The sequence below is a fragment of the Andrena cerasifolii genome, chromosome 14 (genome assembly GCF_050908995.1).
Source record: "Andrena cerasifolii isolate SP2316 chromosome 14, iyAndCera1_principal, whole genome shotgun sequence".
Classification (NCBI taxonomy): Eukaryota; Metazoa; Arthropoda; class Insecta; order Hymenoptera; family Andrenidae; genus Andrena; species Andrena cerasifolii.
This window is the reverse complement of record NC_135131.1, coordinates 3,779,207-3,800,580: the sequence shown is the minus strand read 5'-3', so window position 1 is coordinate 3,800,580 and position 21,374 is coordinate 3,779,207. Positions and strand designations below refer to the sequence as shown.

The following is a 21,374-nucleotide window of genomic DNA, read 5'->3' as shown; positions in this document are numbered from 1 at the left end:
TGGTGCGCAAGTAAGTAGAGTAGTTCATCCGTAATGCAACCCTGTTTTTGTTGGTGCCATAGTGCAGTTTTTGGGGGTGAAATCATCCCTTGAAGAGGAATATTTTCGCTCCACCCTAACGTACTGTCTTGCTTGAATAATTGAAAGCTGTGTAAACTTTATATTAATCGTAATTTAAATATTGCTTTAAGAAACCATTTTATTAATGGAAACTGTTAAAATGGACTTCAAATTGGATAATAGAGGTTTTACTTGTTTACAAGAAACCATATGTGACACATAAACTATTTATATGTATGCAAAGAGATTATCCAGAGGTATTTCGGCATATATTTACAAAATACAGAAACTTAATTTTATGGGTCGGTGGTGGGGGTAACTTGAAAAATATGGATTTTCGAGGATTATTTTTACGCAGTTTTGTAGATATCAACAAAGGATGCAACTTTTGATTAAACTCCCTTTTGATGTCTCTCAGCGTTCTTGAGATATTTAACGGAATTGAAAATTCTGCATTTTTTTCAAGGGATGATTTCATCCCCAAAAACTGCTATGGCACCAACAACCAATATGATTGCCTTACTGACGAACTACTTTCCTTGCATACATTTGTCCCAAATTTTTGGAAAACATTCTCGACACATGAACCACTGTAAAAATGTAAAAAAATCGGAGAAACTGTCCCCATACGACAAACTGCAAACGCCTAAACACTAGGGTGCCAAGGCTCCTAAACCCCGACACACGCTGGGGTAGTTACCCCAACGCCGTGGAGCCCAGTCCACGGAACAAATCCCATCGAAAGGGGTCGCGATGAAATTTTGCATAAATTCCGACTACCATTTTCTATTTCGTTTCGCCACGGCGGTTGGCACACCTGCCTCCCGACGAGCCCGCTTGCGGCCAGCCCGTGTACGCTGCGGGTAATAGTTGCACGCTCGGGCTACCTAGCCGGAGGATTAGCCGGTCGGTCGCACAGGTTAATAAATTTCGAGAGTTAGGGTCCACCCACTCGAATTCGGAAAGGAAGCCTCCGGTGCACGCTGCGCTCGCTTCCTGCACGCGACGTCGACGAGATTTAATTGACCGGCCAGGGGTAGAGCCTCGTCCCCCATTACCTACCCACATCCTCGCCCATTCCACCCCCTCCATTCTTTCCATAGGCTGTGATGCCGCTTCCCCGGGCGGGTATAACCAGCCGGAATTCCTGTCGCGACTAACTTGACGTCTTATGACGACGCATGGCTATTTTCCGTGGCACGACGGCGTTGCGACGTGACGTGACTTGTGACGTGAGCTTGGGACGTCAGCAGGCAACAGGGGAGCACGTTCCGTTAATTAGTACGAATTCTTGCAGGGGGAGGCGGGTGAATTTGATAAACAAAGATGGACAATTGATGAATGTTTGGATTATGTGCTTCGATTGGGAGGAAGCTTTAAAGCAATTTTGAGCGATGTGTTAATTAAGGTCTGAGTGGATGCTGGATGCTGATTAAGGGGACTAGGCAGTCAAATCGCTCGAAGATCAAGTATTTTTTGCGAATTAATTACAAAGGGATTAAAGCAAGACTTTTCCTTTTACACAATGTCATATACAGGTATATATTATTAAAAAAAAAATTTTTTACAGATTACACTATTAATAAACGTTACCCAAAAGCACTGGTCACATTTTTTAATCATCTCCTTGTAATTAATTCGCAAATAAATACTTGATCTTCCAGCGATTTGACTGTGTCGTTCCGTTAAGTGACTTGACTAATTTTTTTTTTTAAAGAATTTGTAGGTATTTTGAGAAGTTTTTGAAATGATAGGGAACTCAGGAATGGTGTAATATCAACTTTTCATTTTGTCACACTGAATAATATTATTATCGCTTGTGATCCGCAGTTGTTCGTTATGGATTTAATAAATAGTAATTTTGGCTCCTAGTACATTGGAACTGGGGAGGAAGCTCATTTGCATGATTCAAGTAGGGGGATCGTTTCCAAGTTGTCGCAAAATTACTTACTGCTACATCTCAAAATTGCTGGACACCGTGTTTGTGCTGCTTTAATCCATTAACTGGCATTCAATTGTGTTGTTCCGGGATAGACAATCAGCTATGCAGCGGTAAACCAGAGTTATTTGGGATAGGCAATCAACTATGCAGTGGTAAACCGAGATATCTCACGTGATACGAAGGGAAAGTACGTATGTGGGTCAATAGTAGCAGGATACTGCGTTATTGTGACTGGTGTACTGCCGAAAATCTGGGGCTACTTGCCCACCGACATGGCCAACCATGTAATGGAGGTGTAATGCTTCGAAGAAAAATGATAGCTCCCAGGATACTTATCTCCTATCTCTAAAACATATCTAATAACAACCAGCTATCCCTATTCTGCATCATTTCCCCCAAAATACGATTCGATGAATCGTCCCCGAGTTAAAATCATTTGGATGATAAATAGACCACAACGGAACATAAATATGGAAAGTAGAATCGAAGAATTTTATATACAAATGTTGCAAGAGAAAGAGGGTGCGTAGTTTTGCACTGCCTAGAACTTGCAATATTTATGCAACGCATTACTTATGAATTTTCCCAATACGCGATGTGTCAACACTGTGTCTCTCTCATATCTGTAAGCACAGTTCCATTCCCCTCGGAAAATATCAAATTGCCCGTCCCGATTCGGCAAGAGGGAGAATACCTACTTGCGGATCGCGAGTCGACGTGCAACGGCACGACGGGGACGAAACGTTGCGCCATGAACTCGAGCGAATCGAAATTACGTTACCGCGCAAAGGAACGAAGCTATCTTCGGAGACAGTCGCAACGACCCAGCATATTATACGGGGAAATCGTCTTCCCTTTCTAGCCCGCCTTCGCCGCGGCAAAAATCGGGCGTGCCCGCAGAAGTTGAGCGTCGAGCAACAGTGAAACTCTCTTCAGATTCTCCATCTTCTTTTCCAATAGAATCGGGGGCTACGTAAGACTCGGTCTCGTTGAGAAACTTGCTCCGTAAAAGATGTCGACCGTCGGGTTCTTGGCGTCATTCCGAAAGTTCGGCTCTCGGTCTAGCCCCGCTTCTCTCTTGACCCCCTTTAAACTCACCCTCCCATTCTCTTCCTCTTGCTTGCCGTCTTTCTCACGAGCCCTAACCGCCCCACGACGAGCCTTCATTCCACTGGTTCCGCGAATCTCTGCTGGAATCCCTGGACGCTGATCTCACGTGTACAACGGCCAACTGAAAGGGGAACAGAAGGGTTTCAGCGTCTTCAAATCTCTTTCTATGGGCCTTGAGGGTTGTACGATAAATCCTTAATGGTTTTCTGATCGGAGGCAACGCGCGTGAGTGTCTGTGCGCCCCCTGTGTGCAACTCCGGCTTCTAAGTGTTGCGTTGGGGATTTTTTTAGGATTCCTGAGCAAGGTACATAATTGGATATTGGATAGTTTCTACCGGTAGAATCCTTGGAAGAATGAAGGATACCATGGTATCCCACGTGTGACATTAGGGTGGCCCTTATTTATACGTGTCGAATTTTGTTTTCAATTTTTTTTTCAGCAGTTTGGAAACTAGGGTCACGAGTTTGTCTCGAGTCTAGCAGTCGCTAAGAGATGAGGCACAGTAATAAGGAACGGATGAGATCGTAGCGTAAGAAATTCGGGATGTTTACTGCCAGTGATTGATTCGCTCGGTTTACAAATGATCAAAGTAACCGAATGACTAAGCTAATACTACAAGAAGACAAAAGTTGAACTGTAACGACGTTGGTACACAACAATTTTCCAAGCATCACACTCTACCCTCTGCAATTATCATTGCGAGGAACCATCAGGGTGCACGATAGCATTAATTCCTCCCAAGCCACCCGTCAAACCTAACACTCCATCCGCACAAACGATCTCCATGAATTTACGTCACTAGCAACGTCCCCAAACAAAACTATCTTATCATTAAATTTTAAGCTGCCATTCCGCGGTCACCTCGCCGACAGTTCACCTCGTATTATCCCCACACCCGCTCGGCCCATCAGTAGCCGTGCATACATCCCCGAGTTCAGCCAATTGTAAGTTGGCGCGGTGGCTTGACGTATCTCAGGATCCCCGTGCTTATTTCGAGGGCGTATAGACGCGTCCAGCATCTCAGGCCATCCGATGAGTGGCACCCGTTATCAGACCTTCGCATGCCTGATCGTTCAGCCCGCCGACCCTCCCCCCGTCCCCATTTTGCAGCCGGTACGTCAACTACTTTGCGAAGGAAGCTCAGGGGCCAGTCTCTGTCCACCGCCGCCGTTGAAAACGATGACATCGACACCGCGTCGCTTATCGGCTGCATGGTCTCGCGCAGTGGAACACAGCCATCCAGGACAGCCCCTCGTGTAGCCAGATAGGGAAATATCCCGGCTCTATAGGCCACAGAGCGCGTCTCAATGGCCGTGGCGACGCGCGGTGCACTTACACGCTGCCTGAGAACACTATCCCGTGATTGATCGGCGATGCTTAGCGGCCCCGATTATCGGAAGTGTCTTCACGTCGATTATTTTGACCGATGACTAGGACGATATCGTCGGGGAATCACTTTTGCGGCGGCCGATCGAGCGTGAAGAAATCCTCGACGCGGTCATGCCGAAGAAAAATATATATATATAGAAGGAATTCCCTCGTTTGGCGGTATCCGACGTGGCAATCCAGGGCGTTTCTCTCGCGCGCGCCACGGGCGTTGTATTAGCTTGATGTTTTCGTGATAGATCGACCGGCTGACGGGTTTTATTGCGAAACGGAGTTGGGAGATGTATTAATTCGCGGTGTATTGGTCTCGTTGATCACAATTAAGTGGGTCATTTAAGTTCGAGACGATGGAACCGGTGGTACCTGATCCTCGTCGGAGCAGAGGCGGATTTAAGGAAAAAGGCCCCGGAGGCAAACGATCTAAGGGGCCCATTTTTCGGGAAAATGAAGAGGGGGTTTACTAAAAACGGGCTCAGTACAGTAGTACAGAAAAAGATATAGTTTGGATGGAATCATAATTTTTTTAAGGATGCGGCCCTGGGGGCCTTCTGGGCAGGGGCCCAAGCGGTAACTGCTCATCGGCCGTCCTGTTAAATCCGCCACTGTGTGATAGGGGAGGATTTGTGCTCGAGACTTTTTAACTGACCCAAATTGAAAATCTGAAAATTCAGTTGAGGGGTACATAAGTATTTTACATCATTATTCATATTTAAAAACATATCCCTACGTTTTTCGTCCTTTCAACGCGTTTAAAAAACACAAATTTTAAAATATTTGAAAATGTTAGGAGTTTCTTCACTACATAGAAGTGTATTCTTCAGAATAAAAAATTATTTATCGAATCGGATCATAGCTATCGCAATATTTATCCCACAGATTTGAAGAAACACTGTTTCAAGAAAAACCCATTTAAAGAACATTCGAAAAGAATCGATTTTTCGACCGGAACCTCTCCTTAATACCGAATTAAAATATTCTCGTGACACCTCGAGTATTAACATACCGTAACGAAAATATTTACCCCACGTCTGTGTCTAATAAAACCGTGGTTGAATGAAGGTTACGGTATAAATATGTAAGTCCGCAGCAATCGAAAAGTTGAACTTGAACTTTGTCGCGTCGTAAAGTCGAAATTTACACAGGGGTCATTGAAATTCCATCAACAACCGACGTAGCCGCCTAATGAAAGCGGACAAGGTCTATCCCAAAAGGGAAAGTGCAAAGTGAATGCAAAACAAGATAACGGGTGTTTGACGTGGCACTGTAGCACAGCAATGTATAAAATTACGAGTCTGGCCCATTCCGGGGACCTAGTATCCTGGCTTAATCCTGTGTAATTTGGAAAGTTATGCATTTAACACCGCCGACTAACGCCAGCTTTTTCGCAAGTTCCGCGTCTCGGAAAATCTCCGCCACGATGGGCGGCGCGCACACGCGCAACAATAACAACATCTTTTACCCCATATTCCGAGTAAATCGTTTCTGTAAAACTTTCGAGGACTCGTGTCACGAACTTTAGAATGCCGGCTCATGAAGTTGTCTGGAGAGTTTTTATATCAAGAACTCTCTGGATTTCCCTGCAGCTTAAGCCTCGTGGTCTCCTCAGAGGGCACGGTCACTTGAATTCCACTGGAAAGCTCTTTACTGGAAACCCATAGAGCGACGTTACAGGCTATTTCTACGCGTATATCACATTTCCATGCATTACGCCCAGAGTTTTCACGGTTCTTCTGGAATTTATCATTGATACGGCCTCTGTTTAAATACTTGAAATATATGTAATTCGACACATTCCGCGTCTCTCTAAAAAAATAGTATAAATATAGATTTCTATTGAAGGGTATGAGAGGAGGGAAATTGGTCCAATAATATTTCACGTGGAGCCAGAAGCGAAATTTGACATTAGCGTCATATTTTTCCCTTCCAATATGAAGCCAAAATGAAATTTTTGGAATAGCTTCTGTTCATCCCAGTAATCAAATTAATTCGTGAACTTTAAACGTTTTAATAACCTCTGTAATAGTCTTCTGCTTTCGTTTCGATTTTTTTATGGGTGATTTTTATGTTTTGAAAATAAATGTCTGATAAAGTTTAACTGTTATAGTAATACCCAAGTATACTAGATAGTTCAGAAATAAGTGGTCAAACTTTAGTAATGTACTCCACTTACACCCCCAAAGAGTATGACAAATATTGAGCCCAAATCTCCCCACTAATAAATATCTCTACATTTATAACTGAAAAAAGAAAAGAGACATTCTCTATGTATTATTATTATTATTATTATTATTATTATTATTATTATTATTATTATTCGTCTTTATTTGGAAAATACATGTAAATTCAGTAATATACTACAAATTAAAGTAAAAGGCGAGGCTGTAGTGTAGCTGCACTAACCATTATATAATTAAATCTAAGACTAAGCACAATTAAATGAGACACGAATTGAACGCGACTTGATCTCCATTACCCATGGACTGAGCCAAGAAGGTAATGGATGTCGCGCTGAGAATATTTCGAAGGATATTATGACCCATTTCCACCCCTCAGATGAATAGAATGCGTCCCCAAAGTTTGCCCATCGATTCGTTGTAGAATTCTAACTTTAAAGGAAATAAATTCGCGTTTCTGGAGCACTTTGGGCAAAGAGATGTCTAGAACGAGCGCGGGAGAATGGATATGTCGAAAAAGAGCGTGGCCCTCTGCTAATTCGAAAGCCGTCGGGCTCGATCCTTTTGGTCTATTTTCCATCAAACCCTCCCCGCCGCCGACGTTACAAGAATTCGTTCGGTTCCGCGTCCGTAGTAATTTCATTTCGTTCACACCAGGTCTTTCGCAGGCTGCTGGCGGGGTCCGTTGATTCGTACGTATTACTCCCTGGCCCGTGGTCGACAGAATTGTTTTTACGAAATTGACTTTTCCCTCGGCTGAAGGAACACAGCGCGAAGGAGGAAAATCTATTGGCGTCCCGTTTAATGGTGTCCCCTCGGCGAGACTTTCCACTCCGCTAGGGGATTTTATTAGGTTTCAGTATTCCGCCACGGTTTAATCTCATTACCGGGACAGATGACGGGAAAACAACTATCCGATGGAAATCGCCTTCGGATGATCTCTTGTCTCTATTAACACCCTGACGCGAGACGCGGAGAGCCTAGCTGGAAACATGTTTACCAGTAGCACGATCTGGTAGACAGAGTTCTTCTACCTTCCCTTACATTTGCAAATCGTTATTCGTTACATGAATGTCATTTGTCAGAAGTGTGCTTGTAAGGAAGAACCCGTTCTCTCACTCTTGACTGAAGGATTCCAAGAATTGGTAGGGATAGCGACCGAGCATACAAAGCATAGTCGAAATGAGCTTATAATGAGAATTTACTGTATCTTGAAAGGTTCCAGGCTTTAGAGAGATATTTAGTATTTAGTGGGATGAGAATATCTTTGGGTCTTTATTCGATGAGAAACTTAAATTTGAACTTCGAAATGGAGGATAAGCTGAGTGACAGACACCAATCAAAGGAGAAATTATCGATCAGCCTACTCTGAACAGAAGGCTGGTCATAACAAGATAGAAATAAATTTTGTTATGCTAAATTCCGGTTGTCATTTATAATTGTCGTTAACAAACATGCGATACCTAGCTTGACAATTTTTGATTCCTTAACGCAACAATGTCAGGCCTCACAAGACTAATCCGGGAAAACTGGGAATTTATTCCTAGGATATAAAGGATGTAGTATTAAATTCTTTATTATTGAAATTCATCCAAGGTGTGTGGTTAAAGATTTTAAAGCAGTGTAATAAGTTTTGCTTGTGTCTATTTCATAATAATTCATCATCATAATTTTGGACTACCATGAGCGCTCTGTATCTTGATACGATGATACTTTAAACCTGTATCTTCTGCATCGATTGTAGCGTCTGCTGGTATGGCGAGTACGCCAGATATTTGATTTTCCTATGCATCAAATTTGCAGTCGATAACGCGCAACATCCACTATGGAGATTAAAATTAGTCAATTATATCATTGCTACGGCTATCAGTAACGAGATACCTATATATCAAATTTCAAATCTGCTCAATAGACACGCGTTATTCTCGTATTACCGTATACCTTGCAGTTGAGATTCAGTGTTCCACGAAACGAATCCCTTTGCTGCGAGTAATTCGATTTATAGATCATGTGTATCAGAATTGACGAGTAGAGGCACATGGAAACGTGGAAACCTTAACAATGCTTATAACAGTACCATGTTATCATTATATAATGCATGCAGCTAATTGTATTTTGCTGCAACGAGAATTCACCGAAACCTACCGAATTTTGTACACCTACTGCGGTTCTATTATACGATCTAACATTTATGATAATTAAACGAGGACCTTGCATCAAGAGGGGTGCAGTTCCGTCTTTCTTCAAGTACATTAGAAAAATCTGTTTATAAAATTATTGCATTTATTTAACAATAAAAAGAGAACACTAAGTGAAAAAATATATTTTTCTCTCTATATTCAAACGCTGTTATCTAAAAATCGGTTGGAAGCACGAAAAAATTATATATACAGTAATTGTCGAAAATTGAATGCTCTTTTAATATTATTCGAACAAAATTTCGATAGGTCTTACCTTTTTTGAGAAATTTTTCAAATTCAAACCATTGATGAATTCTAAACTTTAAGGTCTGGACGGCACCCTTTTCTATTGTTCGATTGCAATAAACTTTTTCAGAGACTATTTTTTTATGAAATGGCACCTAGGGGGTGAGAGCAAAGAAATACAAAAAAAAATATATGGACACGTATAAATAAGGGCCACCCTAATGTTTATACGTACACATATATTAATTATAACTCCAATTGCATTCTCTTACTCAACCTTTACATAAAAATTCCATAGCCTTGCGAAATCCGGAGGAAAAGTTATTTATCTATAAAAATAAAAACAGAGACCATCCCCAAAGAAATTGTTCAGCAACCGTAGCACACATATCTCACAAGAGCCGCTCCCCTAGAGAAAAGTCTTTCGCCCCCATCTTCGCCATCCTCCGGAGCAAATAACTCGCAACGCTTCACGCGGCCCACCCTGTAGACGCACCAATCCCATCCCCGACGACAGGACAACATAATAATATCGTACGTAACCCGTGTATGTTACAGTGACCTCCGAGAACGGCAGCGAGGCCTCCACGGCCGCCTGTTTGACGATGCTGATGCTGTGCATGCTCCAGCTGCTTCTGAGATAGTCATGGCACGCCTGAGGCCACGGAAGGGGAGTTCATGGGCGTCGCACGATAAACAGCGCACTAGTCAAAGGGAGAGGCAGGAGGAAGGGGAAAGGGGGCAGTTCGAGGGGCAGTAGGACCGCAGGCGGGGAAGGCCAATAACGATATTGTTCGATCGGCATGAATATTACGTGTTTTTTAGCGTACTCGGTTCAGTTAGTTCGCGCGACGATCGCGAACGCCGCCGCTCTCGTTGTCACCCTGGATCGCGGGCCCTCGAACGAGGGTCGCGCAGAGCACCGACGCGTTTACCTCGACTACCGGAACCGATCGACGCGCGGAAGTTAGAGGAACGCGGGGCGAGTTGCTCGGGGCACGGCCAATTAATAGCGTTCGATTGTCGCGTCGCAATGCTCAAGCGATCTCGCGTCTGGTAAGTAACGAACGAACGGCTGATCAGTTTGAGGACGGGCCAGGTGGGGGTCCGGCTTTGAAGTGGTATCGACCTGTGCGCGCCGTGCCCGCGCGCGTTTCCCGCCTCAAAGGATCACCGTAACCTGCCACAGATTCTCTTTCGGTCCCATTGACGATCGCTGGAGGAACGTAGCGGGCGAGACAGAGAGAGAGAGCTCGATCGAGGAATGCAAAGTTCCACTTTAGCACGCGCCCCTCGTCCTTGGGCGCAGGGCTTTCCAATGTCCTGTCCTGATACTGTGCAAAGATGCGTATCGTGGCGCCCTCTGTGTCCCCGCCCCCCCTTTATTCAGCGCCATTGTTCGTGGGGCCAGGTGAAGGACCGAGGATCGATCCCTGCGATCTCGATGCGTAGCAGGCTAGTCAAGAGGCGCGCTCCGGACTACTCTTCTCCCCTCTTCTTCGTGCCCTATTGCGTAGGCGAGGAACGCCGAGCGCTTGCAACGATGCTTCCGGCGTGGGAATACCTGCGGGACAAGGTATCCGCGAGAAACCAGCGCGTACTTACTCATCCGTCGCGACCGTGGAGGAGGGTTCCTTTTGGGGAGACGTGTAATAATCAATAGGCGTGTGAGGATTCCTCACCGAGGAACGAGGAGCGTTAGTTTTAACTTGGCTCGTTACCAGGGGCGACTCACCTGATCGTCTGACACGCAGGGTGATGAGAGTATGTGTTCTACGTCTCGAAACTGAGGGCAGAGTCCTGGTGAACTCTTTGGTCGCAAGGTACAGTAGATTTCGTTGCGCTGCTGCTTCGAGTTCTGTCTTTAGAACGTCCACTTGGAATTTGCTACGACCATCGACTCTAGAATGTTCAAAGGACAAAGGGCTTTGAGTAGATACCAGGACTCGTGCCTGAGTTTGGAAAGTAGGGCGCGCTTGTACATTACGAACCCCATTTTTTAATCGCCATCCCAAGGCTAGCAGTAGAACAGGATGTTTCCTAGCAAACGCTGTACGGTCTCACGAATTTCGTACAATCTTTTCTAGAGTACGTTACCTTCCGTTTCCTTTCATTAAACGCGACGGCGATGGAAATGTGTCGAGTAATAACGTTAGGCAAACGAAACCCTATATAACGTTCAAAACTAGACGTAGGATAACGAAATCAAAGGAACGAGCGTAAGTTTAGTTGTAACTGTTATCGAGAGGTTTGTATTAAGTGGCGGTCGCCGATTATACAGAGCTGCGCGAACGGTCGCGCCAGACGCATCGAGGAAACAAGGCTTAAGAAGTATTTTCGCCAGGGCACGAGGTTATTTTCTTTGCGCTTCACCCGACACGTGTTTTCTCCAATATTTTCCTACTCGCCGGTGTATGAATTCTGTCAACAATCAAGCTTCTCGTGCGCTCAAACGTTTCGCAGAATACAGGAAGTTTACAGTAAATACACCCAGCTGGAAGATGAGAGATCGATACATCGTACGGCAAGCGAGGGAGGAAATTCGAGGCTAGGAAATAGAGGCACAGATATACACATTTCTCGCTCCCTTCCAGCCGCCCTCTCCCCTCATCCTTTTATTAGGAAAACTGTAAAACCGCCGAAGGATATATCGTGCGTCTATAAAACGGCCACGTGCCGCATGTTTCGCCTGCCACGGATAGAGAAACGGTTCGTATTATTCTGTTGCGGTACCCGAGGCGCCTTTTTACCTCCCAACACACGCAACTGGACGATACTTGGCAAACTCCGCGGGCGTTTACGTGGAACGTCGACGTAAAAGGGGAAGCCGGCACCCTGCGAGTTTCATCCACCCCGCGAGCAGGTGTATTGGCGACAGCTAAAGCTATGCGCGCCTGGTGTCAAACAAGACGAATTGCGCCGGGGGAATGTAAATTTTGGCTGCTTTGTGGGAATCAATGGACCTGGACAGCTGAAAGTGCCGCGAAATTGATGGCGACGGGACGTTGAAAGGTACTCGAAGGGGCAGGAGTCTTCCTCCTTTCTACGCGCCAGTTCGCAAACATTCTTGCGCGACTTTATGAGCGCCGCGCAGCTGGACGATGAAAGATAGCTTCGCAGTCGACCGTACAACGAACACGTGCTTATTTTGTTACAGCCGGGCGAGTTTCAGCCGAGCACTTACAAATGGAATTCATCCGGCAAATGCTACTTTTTATATTAACCGGCGGCGAGCGCGCGCTCCTCGCGGCGCGCTTCATTTCGTAAATTCCCTTCTCATTTGTGCAATTGTGTCTGTTGTCATCCACCACCGTATCGCCGGGTCCGTGGAGATTACAGGTATACATACAACGGCGCTGGGTTCCAGGTGGATCCCAGCGTGACCCGAATGTAGATGCTCCTCCGTGGAAAAGTAAGGAAAGAGCGGGGAATGAGTTGTTGCGAGCGTCAATGTTGCTTTCGGGAGTAGTCATTCTGAACAGTGAAACTGTTACCTAGGGTAACTCCGGTAGAGTTGGGCTGCGTTTTTAAAGTCGTCTGAAATTTAAATATTTTAGAAGTACTGTATATTAGACTTATCAGTTCGTGTAGTAAACATGTAATGACCATAACACAATATCTTTATAAATAGCTGCGGAAATAAGGAAATAAAACTTTGGGATGTGGCCCATCTCTCCCTTACTACTACGGATGAGTTGGACCACTTCGATACAATCAATCTAACGAAGGAACATCTGACGTACTTGACGGATAGTTTGAAAAATGCTTAAGGGAGAATCCTATTCTTTGGGCTTGAAACATGGCGAAATTGGGGATTTTTTTTATAAAAAGCCAGCGATTCGATTCATCTGAAATTTGGACGATGTTTTGACGCATCTTTGAAGAAGCTGCAGTTTTTTTTATAAGAATTTTTAACCATAAATATTGTAGTTATGCATGATCCACCATCACGCCGCGCAAAATTCGTCGTCCGTTGGTATGCATGATATTTATCTACCAGGTAATCTGAAACAGAAAAATGAAAGGGGATTTTATTTTTTACGTATGTAGATTGAAATTGGTGAACCACCAAAAATGAAAAAAAATTATTGATCAGTGTGGAGTTTGCAAACTGAAAGGTCTGAACCTTCAATTTTTGCAATGCAATTTTGCGCCAATTTTCTTATGTAACAAAAGAAGTATAGAATTTAGCGATATTCTGGTTCATCAAATTGAAGCTACATATGTACAAAGTAAAACGCCGTTTCATTTTTCTGTTTCAGATTACCTGGAAGGTAAATATCATGCACAACAGCGGACGACGAGTTTTGCGCGGCGTGATGCATAACTCCTACATTTATTATTAAAAATGAATAAAAAAAAAATGCAACTTCTTCAAGGATGCATGAATACATGGTCCAAATTTCAGATGAATCAGAATGCTAGTTTCTTAAAAAAAAATCCCAAATTTGCTATGTTTTTAGCCCGTAAAATGCGATTCCCCCTGAACTGATCCGCCTCTCCAGGCGGTCCTCTCTACCGGAATTACCCTAGTTTGCTGAAATACGAGTGAACGTATCATAATTCTTAAAACAATGTCACAACGACTTGATACAAGTATTTATAAGTTTGTCGAGAACATCAGGCATAACTTGCCAAGTTCAGCTTAATCCCTCGTTACGTGACTATTAAAAACCAAACACTCTACTATCCAAGCTTGACAAAGGAGCAAAAGGTGTTCCCAGTGAAATCGCAGCCTTCCGAGGCTACAATTGTACAGTTTCCGCCAGCAAACCGCATCTACTCTGCAAACGCGAGCACGCGCAATGGCTTGCCGTTCGGAATCGTTCTATCCGCGAGCCAGCATTCCCAGCGAACAAAGCTCGTTGCACGTTTTCTGCTTGCTTCATCAGGAGGAATCGGGGCTGCTGCCGGTCGGGCGACGATTCGCCAGGCGCCCCCGCATAAAACTGATACCCCCGAAAGTCGGGGGCGCGACAGGCTTTGGCCAGAAGCAATTCGAGTCAAGATCCGTGTACTCTCTAGACACGTCGAAGCTGCCAAAGTCTCGAAAGGAAGTCCGACGTCTGCGAGCCCAAAGTTTGAACGACGAATACCGTGGTGGTGCAGGTACACCACCTCGGGGATACCGTGTACTCTCCGAGCTTCCCCGGATGATTGTATATCCTGCTGCAGTTGCACCTACACCACTATTAGTCGCCGCGCAGTTTACGTGCGCCCCTGCGCGCCGGAACGACCCCCCCGTTTCTCGCACACAGACGCGACAAAGGAAACGACCTTTCAGTTAGCTGAAACGTCGTCGCCATAACAATTACCACCGCTTCCCCTGTGTCCTCTCGCCTCTTCAACCACTTCCACCGCTTCCACCACTTATCCCCTTCACCCCTCCCCTCTCTCTCTCTCGCGGATATCTCCCTCGCCGAGACCCTTCATCCTCCTCTGCCTATTTATCCATCTATTTTCCACTCTTCCGTTTGTCCCACCGTTGCTCCTTTTCCTTACCTCGCCACCTTCCCTACAGTTTGCCAGCGTCGCAGCTGCGAAGGGCCGACCGTGGTGGCGCCACCCTCCAAGCAGCACGCGCGGTTGGTGGCGCGAAACGACTTTGTCTGGCTTGGCTGGTTTAAGATAAACTTTGTTCCGGGCCACGCTTAATGTCCCTCCGCCCATCGAGCATACAGTCACTCGCGTCCCTGTGTATCTCGATCCCACGAATCCTCTTCTTTGAACCGCGCTGCCGGGCTGCGCCAGGAAAACCGCAACAGCCCCCAATGCTCCGGCCGCCACTCTAAACATCTTCAACGACATCGGCTGATACGTTCAGTTTGCGCGTCGTGTGTTAGACACGCGCGAGTCGTTCGCGCGACACGCATCGCTGCCTCCCCCGTTTTCACCGGGAAGTTTCCAACGGGAATAACTGTCGCGTTCAGCCTCTTTCTCGCATGGACGCTCAGGAAGCGACATTTTTGTCTTACCCCGACACCAGCTTCCAGCCGCCTCCGCGGTAGCTAGCTTCGGAAACCTGTGTCGCCTGTGGAGACAGGATCAGACACCTTCCACTCGTAACAGTAAATGGGAAACATGGCAGTCGTGCGTCCTGGATGATGGAGGGAACACGAACGTCACAGCGAGATTTTAGATGGCGAAAAGGCTGGATCTCAGGATCAGTGGTGGATTTAAGGAAAGTAGCCCAAGTGGCTAACGTTCTGGAACACTCTGTATACGTAATAAAATTGCAAATAAATCTACGCCCGCGGGGTATGAAAATTATGGGAAACAAAGTATGTTTTTTTGGAAGTTCGGGCTCTGGGCAGGAGCTCAGGCAGCAACTGCTTAATTAAATTCGCCACTGCTCGGAATTAATTTGTTTTTGATCATTGGGTTGCGAGCTTCGACGGACAGGCTTCTTCAAGTTAATCGTGAAGGAAATAGAAACGTTGGGCAATCAAGTATGAAAAGTTTGATGATGATTGCCGTAATTGAAGATTAACATGGTTGTATTTAATTTGTGTTAGTAATAATTATTCACAATGGAGTACATTTTATTCCCGGTGATTTAAACGATTTCTAAGGAAATATTGTGGCATACGTGTTTAATAAATTTATTTATAAAAATATTTGAGCAGGCATTCAGAGTATCCTAAAATAAGTGCTGTCTGAAATAACGCCAATAATAGGGAATTACATACTTTAACATTTGTTCTAACTGGACAGCACTCTAAACACGAAAATAAATCCTCAATCCTAAAATTCAAAAGATTATGAATCTTTGGGGATATGTAGAGAATATATAGGTACGTATAACGCAATTTTTCTGCTGCCCAAATTCGCTCTAAATGAGTGAAATTGACCCCTGAAAATCCGGGTATTTTCCGATTTTGTGTTAAAAAATTTTTGGCCAAAGTTACTTTTTTTAATTATGTCTATCATTTGGTAATTAATTATACACTTCTTCTTACTGTTCGCGACTTATAACACAAAATCGGAAAATAGTCGAATTTTCAGGGGACAATTTCACCCCCTTGAAACTTACAGTGAATTTGGGCAGCAAAAAATTGAAATATATATCCTCTATATATCCCCAAAGTTTCATAATTTTTTTTTAATTTCCAGGTTGGGGATCCTTTGTCAGTTATATTTTAGGCGAAAAGTTGGAAAAAAACAACCATCCACAATTCTCACATAAAATCAGGAGTCAGGGCGTTACTTCAAGAAGTACTTACATGTATCTCATTGTCGGAAGACTTGGTGCAGTTAGAACAAAACGCAGCCATCTAAGTGACGCGCATAATGAAACGACTCAGCAGCTCGCACTACAGCAAAGAATTACGAGTTAAAAGGAAAATTTCCCAACAGTTCCAAAACGCTCCCACCCCGTTCCATTCCTGAACAATGGTACAAGATAACACGGAGTGAATCTCGAGCTGCAGTTTCCCGGCGAAAACATCAGAAACGCATTCCGCACGGAGCCGTTTTATACGGCTTTTGGAAGTGTTTCCCGTGTTCAAGGGCGCGTTTCATGGGCATTATTTTCTACAAAGCACCGCATTAGCTGCAAGAAAGACGACCGGAATTAGGTCGCGCACGATCTTTGCGCCGGATGCCGATTTACTGAGACAGAGTAATGGACTCTGGCTACTTTATGCCCCTTCTGCAACGACCGATCCTCTCGGAAACGACCCCGAAGATACTTCCCATCGCGAACGCAACGACCGACTCGCGGCGAATTGATACTGCGTCGTGCAAACGTTTGCTCGGGCTGTTTACGCGAGAAAAAAGTCGCGCGGGTAAAGCTCCCCTCGATTAAAGTACGCCGCGCGCGTTTGTGTAATGGAAAACCGTGTGTGCGCCGCGTAAGACCCTTGAATAGTTTGTTTGACTCTTTCGCTGGCAGGTGATTCGATGAGTGAACAAATAGTTTATCCGTGTATTGTTAAAGGTGAGGTTGCTATTTCGTTAGGACCTGGCAGAAAAGTCTGATTTTAAATGTTGGCAACTCTGGTTCATATTTGGGACAATTTTTAGTTTCAAGAAACAGATGTGTAAATTGTTTTTTTTTTATTCGTAGCTATGCCTGAGTCGTTGGAAATTTTAATATTATAAGCACGTAGTAGTCACATAACTATGTACGTCCTATAGAAGAGAATAGGAAGATATAATTGACCTACACCACTAGATACTAACGGAGACGCTGCGCGCAGGGGAATAGGGTCAGTATATGGTCAGACGCACGGTGTGACTTAAACGCCTGGATTTAAATCTCTGCAACTCTTCACAGTCGCGTTATTTAAAGAAACTGTTTAAGCAAAAGTTGTTCCAATTTGTAAGAACTTTCAACCCATGCACGGTTTTAATAACAATTCTATTCAACACAAAGTTCAATAGGAAAATTCTACTGATATCATTAGTAATTCCTTGGTCAAGCCTTGCTAATACTGTATTACTATAAACACTGTTGGAAAGTGGAAGGAGAACAGAGCAGAAGAAAAATTAGCAGCTAGAAACGCGGAAATAGTAGTTGCACCGGTGAATTTCGAAAATCAATCACTGCACATTGTTACGTGCTCGCTGAAGCAAGCGGTGTCTGCTTTTATTCCACGAACGACCACCATGGAACAGTTACGAATTAGCCGCGCGTTGTCGATTGTGCTAGGAACCTTTCATTTTTCCGAGATAAATTGCCCACTCTTACGTGACAAAGCACGGCGAAGGAAAATCTTTCCATTTTATTCGTTCCGAACGTACATAATATTATTGGCTCCCTTATTTCCTCCACGCAAGATAATATGTACCACCGGGAGACGTACGGCGCCATTTTGTCTGAAGTTATTGGATGCTGCAGCATGGCCTGCATCGATGATTCAAACGGGATTTAATACAGAAAACGATGAAAATCTGACCGATACACTTTGCCTTGTACTGGAAACATCGAAAATCGTGATCAGTCAGTTAATATTGTAAGGGATGTTTCGAATGCTTACAGCAAAGGAGAATAATTTCTGATTGACGAGTTACCAATTTTATTAGAACTTAATTGTTAAATATAAATTTTCTTTATTTATTTATTTAAAAGAAATAAATTTGAAATTCTTCGATTCATACAGCAGACATGAACTATTGCTATACCATTTTAGGTACTGCGTATACTTGACCACGTTTTGCATTCAAATTTCCCTCAAGGATAATATCTCGCAAGCAAAATATACGATTCTTACAATTTCTAACGACTGTTGCAGAGCATAGTGCAATTGAGGAGTGATTTTTCAATTGGGCATATTTCCATTTTTGATCTTGAAACAAATTTTGATGGCATCGTCTTAATAATATTAAATTACATCCCCCAGTGGCACAAATCACCACAAAATAGGTTTAATTCCGTTTTGAAAAATTGAAGTGAAAATACATTTCATATATTTCATAAAAAAGGTCTTATTTCCAAGTTTGTCTAATGACATAGTGGAATAATTTTGTAGCCTGAAACAAATCAGAATCATAGTATCTTTACAATTAAATGTGGCAAAACAAAGAAACCATAAACCTTATATTATATTTTGAAAATATCTTGTTTCTTATAGTTTCCATCAAAATGGCTTATCTCCAAACTTTTCTTTAACTAACTATTAAAACAATATCGCTAAATTTAAAACACAGCCGCTATCAGGTGGGAGAATAAAATGTACGCGTACTAATAAAAAAAAATGGGTACCACAGCCTTTTGCGGTTATTGAAAATTTGTTCTATGTCGAACTGTGCCCTTTTGAAAAAGCACTCCCCAATTGATATTGGAACCAAGTAGAGTGTCACACTCCACTCGCGAATCTGTCGAAAGCTTAGGGAACACTTTGCCCGTACAGGTCTAGATTCTCAAGAAAATCGATTCCCAAATTCGTTGAGTGTGCGCGCATCGACAAGGCCGCTTCGATGGCTCTCCACACAGACTGCCACCGGGCTCCGATGCAACGCACGTTACACCGTGTTTATCAAAGTAATTTAGCACACACACGTGTGCTAACTTACTTCGTTAACTGATAAACTGATGAACGTGTTCCCCTTATTAAGGCGTATGGAATTGAGTTCGCCGAATCAAGGACGTTCATGCAGCTTAAGAAACTTCAACGTTTCGAACGCTGCGCGGGCATCCATGCCGAGATTAAGCCAGCCTTGATCCACTGCTACCTACGCCGACAAAACGACACACATCTATCCCTTTCGGGATCGAAATCAACCATTCGCGATATCGTTTCCGAATAATTGTCAAGCTCCCCGCATTATAGTAAACCATAATTATTCCAGCGGCACTGTTCGTTGCAGTGAAAACTGTAAACTTTCAGCCCCATTTAACCGCGAAATTTCGTACAGCCCGCCACACGCGATTAATGCATTATTAATACGCGGTGTGTACTAACTGTACGCGAGTTCCGAGCCAAATCGGTGACCCGAACGCCCCGCGGCGGTGTTCCCCGGCAAAGTTTCGGCCTATTTGCCCGTCAGCCAGTTTCTCTTTCTTCTCGCGATCGTAAATCGACCGCGTTTCAACGCCGTCTCGCGGCAACGAGCACGTAACCGTGTCCCGATAACGAAATAGCGGAGTCGAACGAGCCCAGACGGCTGCAGGACCGCCCGGTACTCGAGTTAAGTACCTGCCTATGGAAATTTAACGCCACACTTTGCCGGCGTGTTACATTTGTAATTCATCGAGCCGCCGCGTGTTACAGACAGGTCTCAAGTGCGCCCCGTATAATAGAATGAATTTATATTGCTTGCGAAGTACACCACCCCCAACACCTTCTTTCCCCCACCTTTCTTCCGAGCCTACTCTCTTTCCTCCTTCGTTTCGCCATAAACGGCTCGGCTGGCTCCTGGGGAACTATCGGGCAATTTAATCGCGCGGAGATTCGAATCTCCTCGAGCATTCTTCGGAGTCAATCGTATCGGGGAATTTTGAAATACTCCGTAAAAGCGGGGAATTTGGAAAAGTTGAAAATTTCGGGCCTGAACTGTGTCGTTTAACCCTTTAACGCCAAGGCCCTTGAATCATTATTTCAAAATTGGGAGAACTGATATATATGTTGTATCTTGTTATTTTTAAATGAAAAATATCGATATTTTTTGTATAATAATTCACAATTTATTTTTGGACAGAATATTTGTTTTTCTAAAACGAATTATATATTAAGAAGATTATGATGCTGTTGTGTCACTTTAAACAAAATCGTGGGGGAAGGATATTTCGTAACAGGATATGAATCAATTTAATACAGAATCAAGCTTCGAAATGAATTTCTGGTGAAATATCCTGCCCCACGATTTTATTTGAAGTGAAAAAACACCATCGAAATTAGTGTCCAAGAAAATAATTATTTTTTACTTTTTAGTGCATTTTCGATCAATTAAATAAAATCGTTTACCTAAAAAAAATTATTTATATCTACTAAACTGCATAAAAATAATTATCGAATTAAGGATTGGTGGTGTTGGTAATTTGGAAAGTATGGATATTTCGTTACGTATTTCCACAGAGATGCGTTTTTTTCCGGGGATGATTCCGCCCCTATGGTGACCGTACTGCGGCACCAACAAAAAATATGTGTCTGTCACGGAATGAACTACCCTACTTGCACGCAAAGTTGCATAATTTTTTTAATTATCCTGTTGTCTAACCCCCCTCCTTACATTCATAAGATGTGAGCTTGATTGCAACCCGATTTTCAAGATTGGCAATCACCTACGTCGACCGTGCACTTCTTCGAAGCAATTCGAATCATTAGCCCCCGTGCACGCAGCAGCCCTCCCCAGGGCGAGAGGAACCCCCATTGGTAGCGTTCTCAGCGCAATTGAATTCCAGCTCTCGCTTTGTTCCAGGCCGCCTCTTCCTTTCCCCGTATTTTTCCACCTGTCTTTTCAGCGTACGGACCGCATCGGGTTTACACGTGAATCCATTTCTTTGCGCACCGGTCCCCCGGTGCATACAAACGTACGGGCGCGTACTGGGGGCGGAACGTCCAAGCCATGCGGAAAGGAACGTAATAGGTCTTCCTCCGGGGTCCTCTGTGTAAATTTGCACATGCTCGCGGATACCCGGCGACGGTCCACACGTCCGCGTGCTTACAACAACCCCCAGCGATTCTGTGCATCCACTTTTCCACGACGAATTCCAGCGGAGATATCTTCATCCCTGCGGAAACGGCCGCGCCGCAGCCCCCGATCGTGCGACATCGAATTTCAGGCTTCCTTGTGCAAAGTATTCGGGGGGGGAAGGGGGGAGGGGGGGGAGG

The 21,374-nt window shown here is 44.2% G+C and overlaps 1 protein-coding gene across 1 annotated transcript in view; it reads left to right on the top strand.

Moving 5' to 3' along the window:
- LOC143376532 (uncharacterized) overlaps window positions 1-13,549 on the top strand; it is a 196,510-nt gene extending 182,961 nt beyond the window's left edge. The window contains exon 6 of the mRNA XM_076827009.1: window positions 9,658-13,549. Coding sequence (XP_076683124.1) covers window positions 9,658-9,743 — 86 coding nt within the window. The 3' untranslated portion in view covers window positions 9,744-13,549. The remainder of the gene's footprint in view (window positions 1-9,657) is intronic.
- Window positions 13,550-21,374: the final 7,825 nt, after the last annotated feature.